The sequence below is a fragment of the Heloderma suspectum genome, chromosome 4 (assembly GCF_057233095.1).
Source record: "Heloderma suspectum isolate Gila_16-S chromosome 4, 16-S_ref, whole genome shotgun sequence".
NCBI classification, from domain to species: Eukaryota; Metazoa; Chordata; class Lepidosauria; order Squamata; family Helodermatidae; genus Heloderma; species Heloderma suspectum.
Window position 1 is genome coordinate 146,411,549 of NC_139461.1, and position 14,049 is coordinate 146,425,597.

General features: G+C 48.2%; 1 protein-coding gene across 1 annotated transcript in view; it reads left to right on the forward strand.

Moving 5' to 3' along the window:
- SLC4A9 (solute carrier family 4 member 9) overlaps positions 1–14,049 on the forward strand; it is a 52,046-nt gene that overhangs the window by 6,803 nt on the left and 31,194 nt on the right. The window contains exons 5-12 of the mRNA XM_084850860.1: positions 2,457–2,614; positions 4,953–5,040; positions 5,869–6,023; positions 6,769–6,891; positions 7,150–7,324; positions 7,593–7,726; positions 9,767–10,038; positions 11,126–11,181. Coding sequence (XP_084706986.1) covers positions 2,457–2,614; positions 4,953–5,040; positions 5,869–6,023; positions 6,769–6,891; positions 7,150–7,324; positions 7,593–7,726; positions 9,767–10,038; positions 11,126–11,181 — 1,161 coding nt within the window. The remainder of the gene's footprint in view (positions 1–2,456; positions 2,615–4,952; positions 5,041–5,868; positions 6,024–6,768; positions 6,892–7,149; positions 7,325–7,592; positions 7,727–9,766; positions 10,039–11,125; positions 11,182–14,049) is intronic.

A 14,049-nucleotide genomic window follows, 5' to 3' on the forward strand; every position in this document is an offset into this window, starting at 1 on the left:
GCTCCCTGTGGTGGAGAAATATCCTCCCCTGCCCAAGGATTCCATTTAATCCCGTCCAGTCTTCTCATAGCTCTGAAAAGCCATACCTGCTTCTAGGTGTCAGCTCTGAAAAATAGTTGGGACTTTATCAAATGAAGGATACCTTTTACAACAAGGAATTAAACAGAGGTGGGTATTCCTGGAATAGAGGAAGGTTGGCCAACTGCCCAGAAACTCACCAAGGCTTAATTCTTAAATAAAATAAAATATGCTACAGAAGAAGAGTGAACCCACTGACCCTGGCTGCCAGTACAATGCTGTTTTGCACTTGCTGAGGTCCTTCCTGACTACTGCAGAATCTACTAATATCATGCTTTTCGTTGGATGAGTTTAAAAAGTGTGTGTGTGTGTGTGTGTGTGTGTGAGAGAGAGAGAGAGAGAGAGAATTTGACCTGTGATGTGTGCGTGTGCGAATTTGACCTGTGAATTTGACTACTGTGAGTGTGTGAATTTGACCTTTATCTTTGTTGTTGTTCAGTCGTTCAGTCTTGTCCGACTCTTCGTGACCCCATGGACCATAGCACGCCAGGCCTTCCTGTCCTGTGCTCTCTCCCGGAGCGTGCTCAAGTTCATATTCATTGTATCGGTGATGCTATCTAGCCATCTCATCCTCTGCCGTCCCCTTCTCCTTTTGCCTTCAGTCTTTCCCAGCATCAGGGTCTTTTCCAGGGAGTTTTTTCTTCGCATTAGGTGGCCAAAATATTGGAGCTTCAGCTTCATTATCTGTCCTTCCAATGAGCACTCAGGGTTGATTTCCTTTAGGATGGACTGATTTGACCTCCTTGCAGTCCAGGGGACTCGTAAGAGTCTTCTCCAGCACCACAGTTCGAAAGCATCAATTCTTCGGTGCTCAGCCTTCCTTATAGTCCAGCTCTCACAGCCATACGTTGCTACTGGGAAAACCATAGCTTTGATTAGACGGACCTTTGTCGGCAAGGTGATGTCTCTGCTTCTTACTATGCTGTCTAGGTTGGCCATAGCTTTCCTCCCAAGGAGCAAGCGTCTTTTAATTTCATGGCTACAGTCACCGTCTGCGGTGATCTTGGAGCCCAAGAAAGTAAAATCTGTCACTGCTTCCATTTCTTCCCCTTCTATATGCCAGGAAGTGATGGGGCCAGATGCCATGATCTTCGTTTTTTTAATGTTGAGTTTCAAACCAGCTTTTGCACTCTCCTCTTTCACCCTCAACAAGAGGCTCTTTAGATCCTCTTCGCTTTCTGCCATTAGGGTGGTATCGTCTGCGTATCTGAGGTTGTTGATAATTCTCCCAGCAATCTTAATTCCAACCTGTGATTTATCCAACCCGGCATTTCTCATGATGTACTCTGCATATAAGTTAAATAAGCAGGGTGACAATATGCAGCCTTGTCGTACTCCTTTCCCAATTTTGAACCAATCGGTTGTTCCATGTCTGGTTCTTACTGTTGCTTCTTGACCCTCGTACAGGTTTCTCAGGAGACAGGTAAGGTGGTCTGGTACTCCCATCACTTTAAGAATTTGCCACAGTTTGTTGTGATCCACACAATCAAAGGCTTTAGCGTAGTCAATGAAGCAGAAATAGATGTTTTTCTGGAATTCTCTTGCTTTCTCCATGATGCAGCGAATGTTGGCGATTTGATCTCTAGTTCCTCTGCCTCTTTTAAACCCAGCTTGCACTTCCGGTAGTTCTCGGTTCGCATAAAATGAAATGCATGAGCAGCCCCTGTCTTGGCACAGTGTCAGTGAAAATATACCTCCTCAGAATGTCCGTTATTTCTGGACACCTTGCTGGCAGTGTTCATTACAGTTTGCTGTGAGGCAGAAGGACCTTCCAGATTATGCTTTTTTAGCACCAGTAATGGACAGTGGTCACAGCAGCATCCCTATGATGTTCCCCTTCCATCCACATCAGTTACAGGGAAATGGCATTGTTTCATCAAACTGTAATGTGCAGTTGCTGGGAAAATGAATCCTGACCCCCCTTCCCCACCCTGCCAGCACAGCCTTTGGCACCTGTGACTGTGCGCGCAGTGAGACATGTGGTTAGGAGAGTGTCTGGGGGGCACCTACTGGTCAGATCCCCTGGCTTTACTAGTGATGGGTAACACACACACACAACGTGTCTGTGCCATTGTGTGCGTGTGCGCACGCGCGCGCTCATATGTTAGAATGCCAGCAAAGCTGCTCCCTCCTGTGCACCAGGGTCATTCCATTTCTTGACCCTCCCTTGCCCCCCATTTTCCTGTAGTAATGCAGTGCTGCAGTGCTTGAGAGTGGGGATGGGATACAGCACCGGGGGTAGTTTGAACGTTCCACTAAAGAAGAGTTAAGGGAGAGAGGGCTTTCTCTCCTCTGTACAGCCCCCCACACCAGTTCAGTCACCTCGCTCTCACTTTCTGAGCTGTGGGTCACCAACCCTGGATTTGCTTTCATTACAGCTGAAAAATCACTTTAAGAAGAAGATTCCAGCAGGGGCTGAAGTGGCCAACATTCTTGTAGGAGAAGCCAGCTTTCTGGAGAAACCTTTCATTGCTTTTGTGCGTCTGCAGGACTCTGTACTTCTTGGCAGCTTGACAGAAGTTGATTTCCCCAGCAGGTAACAAGCAGGCAGGCAGGCAAGTCACATGACCCTAGAGCCTTCTAGGCTCTCTTCACATCTGACATTTTATTCCACTACAACTGGTCCTTTTGATTCCAGATCCTTTCTGGGATTTCCACTGGCCCTGTATACAGGCATCTCTTATAGCGTGTCCCTTCGCTCTGTACCTTTTTGTGGCTGGGCGGAGCTGCACGGAACATCAGGACAGAAGGGGGCTGCTGGCCCCATGCCCCTTCCCCTCCCCGGTCATTGGTTCCTGTAACATGATTGATGGCTCCGCCTGTCCCTCCAATCCTTCACAGCAGGAGGGAAGTCAGAAGCCCTTCTAGTGGCCGGGATAGGGGGCCATGGGAGCTGGTCCCCTCCTTCCTCCGAGGGAGAGAGAGTCTTCTCGGTGGCCTACCCCAAGGTTGCTGGTGCTGCTAGTCCTTCTCTGCTAAATATGTCAGTGTGTGATGGAATGAGATGCAGTGCATTGCTTGCACTACTGAGTTTGAAGGGCATACCGCTTTCCGGGTTCCCAACTACAGAAGTAAGAAATCCACAAACGGACTTGTATACAGTCAATGCACCAAGCCAGCCCTAGCAGCCCTGCCCCACGGTGACTGCTTCACAGGGGACACCTTCTTCATTAGACCCAGCTTGGTTCCCCCCTCCCACGCTGTTGTTGCTCTTCCCACTTATTCTGCCTTCCCAACAACCCTGCAAGGTAGGCTAGGAGAAGAGATAGTGGCTGGCTAGGTGGGAGGGAGTACAATGGAAAACCACTTCAGCATTACTGCCTTATCTAAAACAACTCCACACCCCAAAAGGAAACTATTAAAAAGTCCATTCCAAACTCTGCATGATGAATTTATTCAGGGGAGGAGAAAAGGCACTTTTAATACCCATTGAAATCCTAACTGTCAAGCTGTTCTCCTGTGTGGCTGAGAAGGGAGACTCCCCCATCCACCTTGGGAGGAAAAAAGCCCATCAAACTGGTGAGCAAAAGGGAGAAGAAGCAGTCAGTGAAGTCAATGGGAGGAGAAAGTTCCAAGTAAATGCAATGAAGAGGATGCACTCCTGTGCATGCCTACTCAGAAGCAAGCCACACAGATTTCAGTGGCACTTACTCCCAGGAAAGGAAAGCCTTACAGCCAATGAGTTTACTCATAAATAAGCATTGCTGTGTTCAAGGGAATCTAGGAGGCCATAGTGGAATGGGAGAGAGGCAAAAATGGTCACTGGAAGCCTGGTCAGTGACCTGCCCCCACTTCCCACCAATCTGTTGTCATGCCCACACAAAGCGGGACAAAGCGCTAAAGGGGAAATACACACAGGGGAAATGGCGATTTCAATTGCAAGCACAGAAAATGCTGGGTTTTCCCCATTCTCAGATAACTCGGGAAGAGGGAAGGAAAGCTGTGAGATAGCAGCAGGAGAGCAGCGGTGTCATCTAAAGCTCCCGTGAAAACCAGTGATTAAAGAGGAATGACCCTGCTTAAAAACTCAGCTGTGAGGAGAGCCCTAGTGGCCTCTGGCACAGTAGCTCCCCAGTGGCTGAAATTACTGGAAGGGCCATTTCAGCTGGCTCACTGGCTTCTGTGAGGCCTCTATTCAGGCTGTTCTGGAACATCCTTCTCAATCTATGCAAAGGTTAGGCTGTGGGCGCAATAGCTGGTCCTGACCAGATACCACCTTTGCTGGCTTTGGGAGGAGTGTGGCCAGCAACAAGGCATGGTTACTGCATCCTGGCTAGGCAGGATTACACCCACTTCCTTCAGGCCTTGGCCAAACCCTGAGACAGAATGCGCTGGGGGGTCCAGTCCTGGGGCAGGCTGGCCAAGATTCATAGGGCCAGAGGCAGATAATGTGGTCAATGAGAGGCTGGGGGTCTGTTTTGAGAGGAGGCGGATGAGGAGGAAAAGACCCCGAGGCAGAAGTGTGGTCAGGTTCCAGATCCAGGAGGGCAGCCCAAAGCATGAGTTGGCCAGACTGAAGAACCAAGCCTAGAACAACAGTTCTATAGAGCCAGTCAGGCCCTTCTTGGCTCCTCAGGCTGTGATGAGCAGCAGTACTCTCCCTGGCTATTATATTGGTGGCACTGCAGTAGAGCAAGGATCCGGCTGTAGCTCCTTCAGCAACCCCTGAGAGGTGCAGGGAGTAAGGCCCTGCTAGGCCCTGCTGCCTGTGTATCCCGTTCAAGTCCCCTGGTGCCTTACGACTTCCCACCTGCTTGGCTGAGGATAGGGTTGTCGCCTCAGTGTCCTGCTTGCTCCAAAAGGAAGGAAGTGAGGACTTGCTCATCTGTGGTGGGCAGCAGCAGCACTTATGACATCTGTGTGGCTCTGTCTAGGTTCCTCTTTATCCTGTTGGGTCCCAGAGCCAAAGTGAAGGCCTACCATGAAATTGGCAGAGCTGTGGCCACTCTCCTGACAGATGAGGTGAGTTTGGGTGGCAGAGGGGTGCATGGAATTGCTGTTGCCAGGCTGGGATATGTGCACTACAGTTTTGGGATAGAATGATGGTGCTACTTTTATCCACTTATTTGCCTGAAGGCAGAATTGTGTGACTGAGCAAATCTCAAACAGTCCTGTCTGTTGTTTCAAATATATGTGTCTTAGGGGGAAAGGTCCTCTAGACTTTAGAGGAGAAGCAGCAAAGAGCAGTAGCAAATCTTCTTTAAAATAATAAAGATAACTAATCAGGATAAGCTGTTTTTGTAGAAATATAATGCATAGTACTAATCTCTTTCTCTTAAAACTCCAAATTGCTATGTAGGTTAATAAGGGATGACAATTAGGCGTTAGTGACTTATTTTTTAGCTGCGTATTTAATAATTACAATGAGGTGACTTGATGGCTGTGATTATGCTTTATAGCCTCAATAAGCCCCTTAGGCTGCAATCCTATAGATGCCCACTTACCTGGGAGTAAGCCCCATTGAACTCAATGGAACAGACTTCTGAGTGGTCTTGTATAGGATTGCACTGTTGATATCCTACCAGCTTTGCCACAAATGGCTGGATTAGCCATAATTTCCCAGGTTAAAAGGTGGCAGCCCTATTTCTAGCAACAGAGCAAGCCAGGTGGACTGTTTTCTTGGCATTTTACAGTGTATGAGGTGGGTCATATGCTGTTTTTGCCACATGAATATGAAACCAAGTCCACCGCAAGCCCTTGCATTTTGCCTGGATGTGTTCCTGTGGAGAGTGTGATGTTGGCTTTTGCCTGTAAGAAGGCAGAGCAGGGACTAATGCTGTTCCCTTCCAGCTTTTCCAGAGGGTTGCCCGGAAAGCAAAAGGCACAGAAGATCTCATTGCAGGAATTGATGAGTTTTTGGATGAGCTGACTGTCCTACCCCCAGGCAAATGGGACCCAACCACCCGAATTGCGCCCCCCAAATTCTTGCCCTCACCACAGAAGAGGTATATACTGAGAGGAGCTGGAAATGGGAGATAAAAGGATTGGTCAAATTTGAGTGAATCTGAGATCATTTTAGCTAAAAATCTATGGGGAAAAGCCTGGAGCATAAAATGCTTATTTTGGAATCCCCATGGGCCTGTCTTCTCCAGCCGAGTAAGAGCTTGTTTGGACCAAGGGTGCACACATGTTGCAGGTTCTGCTGCCTATTCAACATCACTTGCGTCACTCACTGGCAAGCCACCTAATCCTTGTTCCGCCAAGCGATTATTGATGTTTGCTTTGTTTTTATTTCCTTCTATGCTGGATGAGTGCAAGAGGGCAATGTAGTTGCTCTGTTCTGCCACACAGCTGCTTCTTTTCTTTTTTTTCAGGGGGTGGGGAGCCAACCAGGCATCCTTAAGGTTCCTTCAAGGCTGTGTGTACTGCCTGTTTTTTTTAAGCACTTGGAATGGGGTGAGACGGTAGTAAGATGATATCTCTGTGCAGCAATGGTACCCTCACTACAGATAACATGTGGACTCCATAAGATATCATTCTATTCAGCTAGTCATCTGGGAGGTTCTGTTACTTGAACCTCAAGTAATACAAGCCATTGGAAGTCCTAGTGTTGGTGGTGAAGGGGATAGCTAGAATCTGACAGACAAGAATGGAAATATACTTGAGGATCAGCAGCCACCAAGAGAATGCTGCTCGTTTGTATGCAAGGATGTTCTTACCTTCAAATGTGCCCATTACTTACATTCGCAGGATCTCTATGCACTTCCGTGAATGGAGTCCTCACTCCAGTGGGAACATATCTGCCATGGATGACCGACACAGCCATGCCCATGGGCACCAGCACGTCAGTGAGGAGCTGAAGAGGACAGGAAGGTAAAAGTCCCAGGGAGGGCTGGCTCGGGGTAATTGGAGGAAAGGAGCTTTCCGCTGCAGGCCTCCAAAGTAAGGAGAAAGAGAAGGAGCAATGGTCGTTGTGTATCAGGGCTGCCCTGGCCTGGAATCGGAGGCAGGTTGAACTCCGTTCTAGCCTTTTCCTAAGGTTACAGCTTTAAAAGGGGGAAAAACCCCATCCAAAATAACCATATACAGCAAATGAAAAACCCAATATGAAGGAAATGCTTTTTTTTGCAGACTGTTTGGAGGGCTATGGAAGGATATCCAAAGGAAAGCCCCTTGGTACGGCAGTGATTTCTATGATGCCCTCAACATCCAGTGCTTTTCGACAATCCTCTACATCTACTTGGCCACAGTCACCAATGCAATCACCTTTGGAGGAATGCTGGGAGATGCTACAGAAAACATGCAGGTGTGTGCCAGGGCCCTGCTAGTAATACACACACCATGCCTCTGTGGCTGCCATCACTTCTCTACCCCACCCACCCATAGGTTGCTTCAGCAGACATTTGGGTGCAGTAGAAGGGCAGAAGCTCTGGCAGTTCCAGTGGTGTGTGTTGTGCTGTGTGTGTGGGGGGGGGCAGCCCATGCCCACCAGCCCAATTGGATCAATCACTTGGGCACTGGAATGCAGCCCTCATTCAACCAACCAGAGCCATATGCATCCTCCTATGATTTAGGGTGTGCTGGAGAGTTTCCTGGGCACTGCTTTTGCTGGAGCATTCTTCTGCCTGTTTGCTGGCCAGCCTCTCACCATCCTGAGCAGCACTGGGCCTGTCCTTGTCTTTGAGAGACTTCTTTTCTCCTTCAGCAAGTAAGTAAGACCTCATATCACATTGGGCAGAAGCCTTCAGGAGCCTCCCTTCCTCAAGCCCCACGGAAATGATGGGGGATCATTCAAGAGAGGTTTGCAGCGGGTTGTGCTCTGCTTGCTGACTGGCTAATGCCCCCTCCAGCGCACAGTATTCAGATCAACTTTTAGCCCTGATGGACTCACTCACACTTGCAATTTGGGGCATCTCTACGCTTCCAGAAAATCCTGCATTTAAAACAGGGCTTTCTGCTTCCGTTTTAAATGCAGGATCACTACGACTCCCTTTTTCATGTGCTTCCTTTCCCCCTACCCCCTTCCCCCTCCTTCTCCCCGTATCTGAGTCTTCCATTATCTTTCATTGATCTCACTCCTCTTCTTGCCGCTTTGACTTTTTTCACAAAGGAAACTGAAGCTGAACACAATGGGGTAATTTGATAGCTCATTATCTGTGATCTATTTAAAAACGGAACAAAGGGCATTTAGTGCAGGAGATGCTTTGAATGATCATGGAAAGAGCCCGCAAACTTCCGTGAAGGAGCAATTTCATTCTCAGGATAAAAGCTCAGTGTGAAGGAGCCCTTACTCTGAGCAACAGATTTGCCACTCCACCTTCTGAGCTCAGATTTGAACACAGCTGGTTGTTGGCAATTTCAAGAACCATGCGCGCAACTGTGGTATGATAAAGTCATCAAGTCTGAACTTTTCCAGAGATTTTGGCATGTTGAACAATTTCCCTTATGAGTGATTTGATATGTGCCCAGATCACAGTATCTTGAAAAGTCTTACTGGCATGCATGTCAAATCTGGATGTTGTGCACTGTTATTGGGAGGCATGTCAGAACATTTACAAGGCTGGTTCAACAGGCCAAAGCCCAGTTAGAAAGTCACCCTAGCATAGTTACCCACCATAAAAATGATGATGCAAACCAGTCATTTTAAGTGTAGCGAGGGGGACAACAGAGGCTTAATTCCATGTTTCTCTACCAGGCATCACTACTCCGATATCTTCAGCATGGTCTGGCAGCTGAACAAGCTGGACGCCCTGACTCTTGAGCTTCAGCTATGAGAAACATTCTAGCAGTTAGGGGCTTCCAGGAGTCCCTTTTTTGCTTTAGAACAAGGTGCATGCTTCCCTCATGCTTTGTTTTAAAGGAAAAACATGACTTTCTTGCCACACTGCTACATTTGGGCAGCAAATTCAGCAGTGCAGTAGGGACCACCAGAAAAGGCTCACATGCTTTCATCCCTTTGGCATGCAAACCATTGCCCACAACTTGATAAGTTCCGTTATCAAATGATTAGTGTGAATGTGTGCAATGACTGGCATCAGACTAGTATCTCTTACCACCTTTCAGTAAATAAATAAATACCCCTGTAAGTGAGCCAAGTTGCAAGATGATAAGAGGCCATTACCAATGGGGATTCAGCATCCGTGACCGTTGAATTTCTGGGCTCCTTCACACCAGGCTTTTATCCTGCGATTGAGATTGCACCTTCACAGACGTCTGCAGGCTCTTTACATGACGCAGTGACCCTGCCATGAACCTCCTGCACTAAATGCCCTTTGTTCTGTTTTTAAATAGATCGCAGATAATGAGCTATCAAATTACCCCCCCTTATGTTCCACTTAAGTTTCCTCCATCAAAAGAGTTAAAGTGGCAAGAAGAGGAGCGAGATCAATGACAGATAATGGAAGACTCAGATACGGGGCAAGGGTGGGGGGGAAGGAAGCACATGTAAAGGGAATCAGTTGTGATCCTGCATTTAAAACGGAAGCAGAAAGCCCTGCTTTAAATGCAGGATTTTAGGCTGGTGTAGAAATGCCCTCTGTCTTCTCTTGTGTTCAAGAGGGCCATATCATTCAGTGGATGAAATGGCTGCGAGTGTAACTCCTAGCATTTCCCCTCCATGCTGAGATTCTTAGGCAAGAAGTGCTAAAGATGGATGAAGGGTCTGGCTATTAACATGTCAAGCTGACAGCTGTCTTGCAAACAATCCAGCCCATTAAGGAACATTCTTTTGGCTCCTCCTTCCTACTAGAGACTACAACTTGGATTATTTAGAATTCCGCCTCTGGATTGGCCTCTGGGTGGCCTTCTTTGGCCTTATACTGGTGGCTACTGAAGCCAGTTACTTGGTGCAGTATTTCACACGCTTCACTGAGGAAGGCTTCTGTGCCCTCATCAGCTTCATTTTCATCTATGATGCGGTTAAGAAGATGCTGTCCCTGGCGGAACACTACCCAGTCAACTGGGACTACAAGATGGGTGATGTCACCTTGTATAGCTGCGCCTGCAGTATGCCAGAGGGCGGTAAGTTGAGCAGTCTGTGCTCTTGCGATGGGTGGATTGGGATGGCTGGAGTGGAGGCCAACAGATGCTCTGCCTACATTAGTTCTATTGTATGATTTATTCATTACAATACTGATATCACACACACACACACACACACACACAATCTCTTTTTGACCATCTCCAAGGCAGCTTATAACATAAAATAAAATAAAAGCTGTTCAGTATAGAAGCAGCACAATAAAATTCAAAAAACCAAATGTAGAGTAAAAACCGAAACCAAAAATGCCACCGGTGCCCAGAGAACAGAGCACAACCACTCACTGAAAATTTTAATCACTAAGTGCCAAAGGCATGGGAGAACTTACAAGTCTTTAGGTGGCCTCAAAAGCCTAATGTGGATGCCTGTCAAATATACCTGGGGAGAGAGATGCCACTGCTGCTGCAGCCGATAAGGCCCTGCCTCAGGTAGCTGCCTACCTCACTTCCGATGGTAGGAGCGTGTGGAGAAGGGCCACAGCAGGTCATCATCCCATTTTCTCTAAGGCAGCTGGTCTGGTGTTACAGGGCTCCTTGTTAGCAGTGCAGAGCAGACCAATGCAGCCTAAGCAGTCCCACATCTGACTTGCGTCGACTTCAAGTGCTAAAAGGGCTCTCCCAGCCCCCTAAAGAGATGCTCTGGTTGGCCCAGGCAGTCCACTTGAGTCTGAAATCAGCAGCACAGAAAAGCAGACCTGCAGAATTTGATCCAGTCCTGTCAAAAATCACTGATTTTGCCATTTTGTATTCAAGTAAAGTGAATTAACTGTCCGTTGTCCACTTAAGAACTGCCCAGCATCCAGACCTCCCCCACACACACACACACCCTCACTCCCTTGAAGGAGAAGAAACCGTGCTACAGACCTGTGTTTTAAAGATCTGCCAGGATCTGTATAGAACCCTGTTACATTGCCAACACTTGTGTGGAGCCTGTATGAGTAATCAAGACTCAACCAACAACGCATCTGGGACTTTCTTCAACACGATATTCTGCCCCCTTCAGTCTTTGAGCCACCTGAACGATGGTGCAGGATAAGAACTGATGCCTTGGATTGACTGTTTCTTGCAGGCAACTCCTCTCTTCTGAACCAGACGCTGTTCCCTGCCCTAAGCAGTTCTGGAGAGGTAAGGAATGAAACCATGGCCATTGGTTACAAGGTGAATGAAAGGGATTTAGGGGCGCTTCCAGACAGAGGACTCCTAGTGCTAGCAAGCAGAAGGCATTGCGCAGCAATTCCATCTTTTCTTCCTTAATGGCTTTTCTGAAATAAGAAAAAAGATGGAGGAAACAGTGGGAAAACACAGGAGAGCTAAGAGTGAAACACGATGACATTGGAACCCCCCCCACCCATAAATTTCCATGAATGAGGCAGGGCAATGGCAGGTTAAAAGCCTCATTTGGAAGCACACCAAGTTCCAGGAGTCCATAGTACACTGTGATTAATGCAGCTGACTGCATATACTGTGACTACAGCCAGATCAAGGACTGGGAGAATTCCCCCGGATCATAGCTGGGATGGGTGGATTGCCCCAGGAATAATGCTATGTATCCTATGCCATTGCCATCTTACTTTTTTCCTGCCCACTCCACCCCCATCACCAACTGACATGATCGCTCTTCTGCTGACTTAATAACACCCTTTTTCAGAATATCGCTAGGAGTGCACGAAAGCCACTTACCTGGTCTCGCAGCTTTTCGCGGTGGGGGGGAGGCGCTTCGCTGCTCTCCCCCCGAAGTTCAGGCCAGGGAGGGGAGGCTTCCCGCCTCGCCCAGCCGAAATTCAGGCTGGGGGGGAGGCTTCCCGCCTCGCCCAGCCGAAATTCAGGCTGGGGAGGAGGCGCCTCGCCTCGCCCGGCCGTGAAATAAAAAGTAAAAAAAAACAAAACACGCCCCCGTGATAGGCTACGTGACGATTAATGTAGCCTATCACAGCTAGATCTGCAAAGTCAGCCGTGATAGGCTACGTAAATCGTCACTTAGCCTATCACGGGGGCGTTTTTTGTTTTTTTTTTACTTTTATTGGAATGGTGGCGGCAGCCGGTCGAAAGATTGGCTGCCGCCCCCGCCCCTGACGAAGACCCGACGAACCGCCACCGGGACCCACCGCCAGGAGGGACATTCGGGAAAGGTAAGTCCCGTCCTGGGGTGGGTGTGGGGGGGGGTGCGGAGAATTTCTCCCCGAAACTTCTTCGGGGGGCCGAACACGTTGGCGCTCGGCCCCCCGAAGTTTCGGGGAGAAATTCTCCGCCAACCCTAAATATCGCAGCTTCACAAATGCTCACCACCGAAGAGAGTCTATACAAGTCATCCCACAGCCTCAATACATGCGCACACACCTGCCCCATTTTTAAATCTTATTTTGTGGTGACATTTCCAGAGTCCTCTATGAGCGTAGGTTGCTAGTATGGCCTGAGTCTGGCATGGGGGGCACGGGGAAGGATGAGCCTGTAGTTGTAGTCTGGAGACGCTGTTTATACATTTCCTCCCCAGATACATGTTAACATGATCTGAGATCTGCTTCCAAAAAGGATCTTTTGACTTTGGCAGTAGCATGTCCTAGCAGACTTATCACAGTGATACAGACTCACACACAGGTTCTACTTCCAAGGAGGTTGGCTTACTGGTTACGCAACACTTGAAATTTACACAGTGAACACCAAAAGGGAATTAATTCCCTTATATGTAACTGACAATCCTATTCACACTCAACTTACGAAGCACACATCCAAATGGGGCATGTATGAGGTGCACAGCCAAATGGGGCCCATATGAGGCACACAGCCGCCGTGCAACTCCATACACAGGATTCAGGGGTGAGGAAAGTAGCTTAAGGAGTGCACGCTGCGTTCAAAGCAAGGACTCTTACACTTAGAAAACTTGGCCACAGCCAAGTATGACTGACTTTGACCTGGGTGAACTGGGTAGTGGCGTCTGAGGCACTGTCAGGGTTGGAGCTAAGCAATTTGGAGTTCTAAGATTTCTGGAAGAGGGAGTGTGTGTGTGGAGGGGGATTACAAAATCAAGGGAAAGTTATGTATAGCACAGGTCTTGCCACACACAATCACGTTATAGGAAAGTGAGTAAAAGAGATGGCGGCCACAGTTTGTAGGGAAAATACTTCCAGATGACAGGACAAAATTAGAAAGGTACTTTTCCAGGGATTCCAGTGAATTCCCATCCTGAGGCTGGGATGCCAATGAGCTCCTGAGGCTGCAGTAGGAAAGGGGCCTTGAGCGTCTAGCTGCTGAGTGCCAGAGCTCTGCTTTAGCAGACGTGTGGCTCAGGATAACCAAACTGGGTATTCTGTGGCAAATGGTTCTGTGGCTTGGAAAGGGATTTCAGCAGATAGTGATTGCAGCGAGGAAGCGAGAGTTGGGAACCAGTGGAACAATAGAGAATAGAGCCCTGGGCTTATATAGTATTTTAAACAAAGAAAAACAAATGGGAAATACCCTGGCCATAATAAGTACCAGGGCGGATTCCCCTACCTAACCTAGGCTGTGTTTCCACCAACCTGCCTGTGCCGTGGGGTGTCTGTGGTTCCATGACATCATGGCCATTCAGCCCCAGTGTCTCATTTTATCGCTGAAAAACCGCTTCTTCTGAGACTGCTTATAGTCCGACTTTTCCTGCTTATGGTGGCTCCATTACTCACCTGTTTCCACAATCGCACTGGGTTCGCTGTCTTAGCCCTGCCCATGGAGCATGTAGCCCGGCCTTTGTGGGTGTGTCGCTCTGACCTCAGTGACCCAACCCTTTCCCTTCCTGTTTTCCGGAAGTTTCGTTGCCATTTTGGAGTAGGATGCTGAGGGACCAACTTTTAAAACATAATTGAAAATAAGTCCATGACCCCAGTCAAGGGGTGTTTTCTCTCATTGTGCTGAATGAGGCTTGCCTTTGAATGCCTACATCAGAACTTACAGAGATTCCCCCTCAATTGAAATAGCACACTTTTAAGCCCAATTCCTTAAATGCGATTAAGCGCAATCTCA